This window comes from Maylandia zebra, linkage group LG2, assembly GCF_041146795.1.
Source record: "Maylandia zebra isolate NMK-2024a linkage group LG2, Mzebra_GT3a, whole genome shotgun sequence".
NCBI lineage: Eukaryota > Metazoa > Chordata > Actinopteri > Cichliformes > Cichlidae > Maylandia > Maylandia zebra.
In genome coordinates, this window is record NC_135168.1 from 33,830,305 (window position 1) to 33,836,822 (window position 6,518).

At 53.1% G+C, this 6,518-nt stretch overlaps 1 protein-coding gene across 2 annotated transcripts; it reads left to right on the forward strand.

Moving 5' to 3' along the window:
* The first annotated feature begins 387 nt into the window (after positions 1-387).
* Positions 388-5,542, forward strand: LOC143421733 (uncharacterized). 2 transcript variants are annotated; one of them, XR_013101292.1, is made up of 4 exons: positions 388-1,042; positions 4,870-5,107; positions 5,254-5,362; positions 5,447-5,542. XR_013101292.1 is itself a non-coding variant. In XM_076891355.1 (3 exons), the coding sequence occupies exons 1-3, from the start codon at positions 851-853 to the stop codon at positions 5,295-5,297; spliced, it is 474 nt and encodes a 157-aa protein (XP_076747470.1). In that variant the 5' UTR covers positions 388-850; the 3' UTR covers positions 5,298-5,542. The 2 variants fall into 2 exon arrangements, 1 of the variants encoding a protein (XP_076747470.1); XM_076891355.1 differs by having other exon boundaries at positions 5,254-5,542.
* The last annotated feature ends 976 nt before the right edge of the window (positions 5,543-6,518 follow it).

Genomic DNA, 6,518 nt, shown 5'->3' on the forward strand with positions numbered 1-6,518 from the left:
TATGAAAATAGCACAACAAATTGTAAAGGCAGAACAATTTGGAGTGAACACAATTTGGGAAAAATTCAAAAGCACTCAAAAGCAAATAGAGAAATCACACTCACAAGCTGACAGTCTTCCCTATCTTCTAAGTGTCCCATTTCACTTCACCCTTCATGGTCACTGCTATCTTACCGGCAATACTTGTAGCTGTTGATGTCGGGCTCACCTGTGAGTGCGCATTGATGAAAATGTGGCTCGAGTCAAAACCAACAGAGAAAACAAAGCTTTTACAAGACATGGCAACCATAATAATTACTCTAAACCAAATCTGTCTCTAAATCTAACCTAGTAGGTGTCATGGTCCCCGTGCCTGCCCAGCCGGCCTCACAAGGCTACACTTGTGTTTTTTCTCTCTTTCTCCCCCTATCTCTCTGCCTGGGCGGAGCTCACAGCTGGCTCCCGCCCTTGGCTCTCACAGCTGTTGGCGATCAGCTGATTATCCGTCTTCTATTTGAGGCTGGGTCACAGATCCTCTCATCGCGGGATGATTGCGCTACTGACGTTAGTCTACCTTTCCAGCTCCCGTGGTCTTACACCTTTATGCCTTCGTGATTTGTGATTGATGTCTCCCTTTCCCTGTTCCAGCTTATCTTCCCGGACCTGTGACCTCCCCGCGGTACGAACGTGTGTGAGGACGTGAGCGAGCGTGAGAGAGAGAGAGCCTTCCCCTAATCCCCTGGAACCCTGAATTTCCCGTCACTGTATATATTATTGCACGGGTGTGTAAATAAATCGTGTTCTGAGACATCAACCTGCTCTGCGCTTGAGTCCCTGCTTTCAGCTCGTGACAGAATCATCCCGCCAGGAAATGGACTCAGCAGACTCGGCGGCCTCCACTCCCACTCTCGCCACCCTGGCCGCAATGCTGGAGCGACACGAACAGATGTTTGTTCATCTCCGTGGCGAGCTCGCTGCTCTCACGCAGGCTGTGGCCCAACGAACACCCCTGCCGGCAATTCCACCTGCCGCCGCTCCTCTCCAGGAAGCCTCGGCCTCAGCAGTAAGTGCCACACCTCCTGCTTCTTCACTTTCCCAAGCTAACAGATTTCTACCCACACCGAAAGCTTTCTCCGGAGAAATTGATAAATGTGCTGGCTTCCTCACTCAATGTGCCCTTCAGTTTCGTCAGCAACCGCAAGCTTTTGCTAACGATGGTGCTAAGATTGCATATATAGTTCAACTACTCCAGGATCGGGCTCTGATTTGGGCTCAAGCTGTGCTTCACGCCAACCCTGACATAACGTATTCTGACTTTTTGGATAAGTTCAAAGGCGTCTTCGATAGAAAATCCACCACGCTCACAGCCGGCCAGCGCCTGCTCGCGCTCAAACAAGGCAAGCGGAGTTTGGCTGATTTCTCTATTGACTTCTTCACCTTAGCTGAACAGACAGAGTGGGGGGAGGAGGCTTTAAAAAGTACTTTGCTTTCTAATGTTAACGAAGACATAAAGAAAGAACTGATGCTTCGTGAACTGCCTTCTTCCCTAGACGCGCTTATGACCCTGTGCGTTCGGCTGGATGACAGAGTACGTGCACACCGGAGCGCGCACACACGGACGGGACAGGAATCACTGGATTATCACGGGGCCTCTCCAGCCGGCCGCGGGCCGCGCGACTCTGACGCCGGTGATGAGGAGGAGCCCATGCAGCTTGGACACTCGCGGCTAACGCCTGCAGAGCGCCAGCGCCGTCTGGCCGCCGGTGAGTGCGTCTATTGTGGCCGTAAGGGTCACTCTGTCTCCTCGTGCCCGACGCTGGCAAAAGGGCGCGCTCGCCAGTGATTGAGAGGGTGCTGGTGGGTGATCTGTCTAGTAAAAACCCTCTCCCCAGACTTCTCTTACCGGCCAAACTTCAAGTACGATCTGTTTTTCACTCTCTTTCAGTACTCATTGACTCTGGGGCTGAGCAGAACTTTATTGACACCTCGCTCGCCGCCAAGCTGAACATCGCTTTGGAGCCCTTGTCACGCCCTCTCCGCGTGCACGCGCTCTCTGGTCACCGCCTGCCCGATATCACTCATGTCTCGGAATTCCTTTCGTTGTCTCTCTCGGGCAATCACACGGAGAGGATTTGTTTTTTTGCATTCACGGCTCCACTCACTCCGCTGGTTCTCGGTCACCCCTGGCTTGTGCTCCATAACCCGCACATTGACTGGGAGAAGGGTGACGTCCTGGGTTGGAGTGTTAATTGTCACATGTCCTGCCTTCGGGCGGCCACGGCGCCCATTCCGCTTCTGCCCTCTGGTTCGCCGTCCGACCCCCCAGATCTTTCGGCGGTTCCGCGGGTCTATCATGACTTGCGTGGCGTGTTCTGCAAGGATCGGGCGCGGTCCCTTCCCCCCCACCGCCCGTATGACTGCGCTATCGATCTCCTTCCGGGGGCTCCGTTGCCGTCTAGCCGCCTGTACAGCCTCTCCCAGCCGGAGCGGGTCGCTATGGAGCGTTACATCTCTGAGTCGCTCGCTACGGGCTTGATCCGTCCCTCCTCCTCCCCGGTTGCGGCTGGGTTCTTCTTCGTGGACAAGAAGGACGGTTCGTTGCGCCCGTGTATCGACTTTCGCGGCCTTAACCTGATCACTGTCAAGAACAAGTATCCTTTGCCGCTGCTTTCCTCTGCTTTTGAGCTGCTCCAGGGCATGACTGTTTTTACTAAGCTGGACCTGCGTAACGCCTACCACCTGGTTCGCATCCGGGAGGGGGATGAGTGGAAGACGGCCTTCAATACTCACCAGGGGCACTTTGAGTACCTTGTTATGCCCTTCGGCCTCACCAACGCTCCCGCTGTTTTTCAGACCATGGTGAACGAGGTGCTTCGTGACTTTGTTAATCGCTGTGTCTTTGTGTACTTGGATGATATTCTCATTTTTTCTAAGTCACTCGCGGAGCATCAGGTGCATGTGAGACAGGTCCTGCAACGCCTCTTGGAGAACCGGCTGTTTGTGAAGGGGGAGAAGTGTGTGTTCCACGCGCCTGCGGTGGCTTTCCTGGGCTATATAGTTGAGAACGGTAATCTACGTACCGACCCTGGGAAGGTGCGTGCGGTGGTTGAACGGCCAGTCCCTCCTAATCGCCGCCAACTGCAACGTTTTCTGGGATTCGCTAATTTCTACAGGAGATTCATTCGCGATTTCAGTAAGATCTCTCTCCCTCTCACTAGACTCACCTCTCCGAAGGTTCCTTTTCTGTGGGACCCTGCCGCTCAGCGAGCCTTCGTCCAGCTCAAGGAGAGGTTTTCCTCAGCGCCCATCCTCCGGCAGCCGGACCTCACGAGGCAGTTCGTGGTGGAGGTCGACGCTTCTGACTCCGGGGTGGGGGCGGTTCTCTCACAACAGGAGGACGGTAAGCTTCACCCATGTGCTTTCTTCTCTCGCCGTCTCTCACCCGCAGAAAGCAATTACAACGTCGGGGATCGGGAACTCTTGGCCATAAAACTCGCCTTGGAGGAATGGAGACATTGGCTGGAGGGGGCTGCTCACCCATTCATTGTTTGGACGGATCACAAGAACCTGGAGTACATCCGTTCGGCCAGACGCCTCAGTTCTCGGCAAGCCAGGTGGGCATTGTTCTTCGCTCGCTTTGATTTCACCATCACCTACAGGCCCGGATCTCGCAACGTGAAACCGGATGCCCTGTCCCGGCAGTTTTCCACCACGGAGGAGGAGTCGGTACCCGAACCAGTTCTGCCGGCGGCCTGGGTGGTTGGAGCCGTTTCCTGGGAGATTGAATCCCTCATTCAGGAGGCACAAGAGACTGAACCGGATCCTGGGACCGGCCCAACGGGCCGCCTCTTCGTCCCCTCGGCGGTCCGCTCCCAGGTACTCCAGTGGGCTCACACTGCCCGTTTCTCATGCCACCCCGGGGTCTTCCGTACCCTGTCCTTCCTTCGACGCTACTTCTGGTGGCCCACCATGGCGAGGGACGCCAGGGAGTTTGTGACCGCCTGCCCCGCCTGCGCCCAGAACAAGCGGTCAAACCAACCTCCGTCGGGCCATCTTCTACCTCTCCCTACGCCGGCTCGACCATGGTCACACATCGCGCTGGACTTCATCACTGGACTGCCTCCTTCTGCAGGTTACACCGCCATACTAACTATCATTGACCGTTTCTCTAAGGCCGCACACTTTGTCGCCCTTCCTAAACTCCCTACGGCTCTGGAGACGGCTCGGCTCCTCGCCTCACATGTGTTCAGGCTCCACGGGATCCCCGAGGACATTGTCTCGGACAGGGGACCACAGTTCACTTCCCGAGTATGGAAGGAGTTTTGCACCGCATTGGGGGCCAAGGTCAGCCTCTCTTCTGGTTTCCACCCACAGAGCAACGGACAGTCCGAACGGGCTAACCAGGAGTTGGAAGCTGCCCTCCGGTGTGTTGCCTCCCACAATCAATCGACCTGGAGTGAACAGCTGCCATGGATCGAGTACGCCCACAACAGCCACGCCTCCGCCGCCACGGGCAGGTCACCCTTTGAGGCATTTCTGGGCTACCAACCACCCCTGCTCCCAGCTGTCGAAGGTGCGCACTCTGTCCCCTCTGTTCAGGCTCACCTCCGCAGGTGCCGCCGGGCCTGGCGTGCTACTCGGGCCGCTCTACTCCGCACTAAGGAGCGCAACAAAGCCCTCGCTGACCGTCACCGGACACCGGCCCCTGAATACTCCATCGGTCAACAGGTATGGCTGTCTACCCGTTTTGTGCCGTTGCGGACGGAGTCTAAGAAGCTGTCACCTCAGTTCATTGGCCCCTTTCCCATAGACTCCATTGTCAACCCTGTGTCCGTTCGCCTCAAGCTGCCTCGTACCATGCGGATTCACAATGTTTTCCATGTGTCCCAGGTCAAGCCGGTGCTCTCCAGCCCGCTGTGTCCTCCTGCCAGGCCCCCGCCGCCCCCCCAGCTTGTGGGTGGTCAGCTGGTCTATGACATCTCCCGCATCATGGACTCCCGGCGCCGCGGCAGGGGTTTTCAGTACCTGGTGGATTGGGAGGGCTACGGGCTAGAGGAACGTTCCTGGGTGCCTCGGGCGGCTATTCTGGACAGGAATATGCTTCGGGACTTCCATCGCAGGCATCCAGGTAAGCCTGGTGGGTCGCCGGGAGGCTCCCGTTGAGGGGGGGGGTACTGTCATGGTCCCCGTGCCTGCCCAGCCGGCCTCACAAGGCTACACTTGTGTTTTTTTTCTCTTTCTCCCCCTATCTCTCTGCCTGGGCGAAGCTCACAGCTGGCTCCCGCCCTTGGCTCTCACAGCTGTTGGCGATCAGCTGATTATCCGTCTTCTATTTGAGGCTGGGTCACAGATCCTCTCATCGCGGGATGATTGCGCTACTGACGTTAGTCTACCTTTCCAGCTCCCGTGGTCTTACACCTTTATGCCTTCGTGATTTGTGATTGATGTCTCCCTTTCCCTGTTCCAGCTTATCTTCCCGGACCTGTGACCTCCCCGCGGTACGAACGTGTGTGAGGACGTGAGCGAGCGTGAGAGAGAGAGAGCCTTCCCCTAATCCGCTGGAACCCTGAATTTCCCGTCACTGTATATATTATTGCACGGGTGTGTAAATAAATCGTGTTCTGAGACATCAACCTGCTCTGCGCTTGAGTCCCTGCTTTCAGCTCGTGACAGTAGGTTTTTTTTGCCCAAACAAATGCACGCCGTTATTAGTGCCTAAATCTAACCTTGTCAGTGTTTGTTAATACCTAAAAACACAACATGTTTTTTTAAAAATTGATAACATATTTAAAAATATACATATGGTGTCATAGTGTCTGCAATATATAAGTTTAGCTTCAGCTTTAGGAGAGGAGTACGAAAGTCGAGTGCTGAAAAATCCTGTTAAACATGTTGTAATAATGTCACACAAATATGTAATCAATCAAAAATACATAGTATTATTGTAATGAAAATATAAAGTTAAGTCAATAATTATAAATAGTTAAGTAGTAGTAATAGTAGTTGAAGGCATAATCTGATCACTCTCTTCCATCATTGTGGAGCCCCTGTGCCGCTCTGTTAGAGAGGACTGTGTTATTTTTCGCTTGTTGTGGCCTGCTTGATAGAAAGAAATAAATAAAAATAGCAGTACCACTTAATCAAAAAGGATTTAACTTCAACTTAACTAGCTTTTAAATCAAGATATGGAGGAATATTGTTAAAAGCCAAATGAAAATCGATACAAGGCAGTGTGGCATTTGCTGAAGTGCCTCAAAACAAAATGCATTATTATAGAAATGGCAAACTTAAGTTGTGATTTCTTGTGTGGACGCTTTGTGTGCCAGTAGAGAGTTGAGCAAGTCTAAGTCAGGTCACTCTGAGCAGATATCCTTAAAACAATCTAGCGCCATCATTCTGCTAATATGTAGAGCTTTAAGAAGACTCATTAATGTATATGACGTTAGTGAAATTCATTAGAGCGCTGAAGAATACTGATCTAAAATGTAACAAAATTCCAGATTATTACGATTTTTTGGGGTGTTTTTTATAAACATGTG

Bases quoted from the DNA above. Each gene is read 5' to 3' on its own strand.
- LOC143421733 (XM_076891355.1), top strand. From the start codon at position 851: ATGGACTCAGCAGACTCGGCGGCCTCCACTCCCACTCTCGCCACCCTG. The intron at 1,043-4,869 runs GTAAGTGCCACA...CATGTGTCCCAG, and splicing joins AGGAAGCCTCGGCCTCAGCA to GTCAAGCCGGTGCTCTCCAG. The intron at 5,108-5,253 runs GTAAGCCTGGTG...CGAAGCTCACAG, and splicing joins CTTCCATCGCAGGCATCCAG to CTGGCTCCCGCCCTTGGCTC.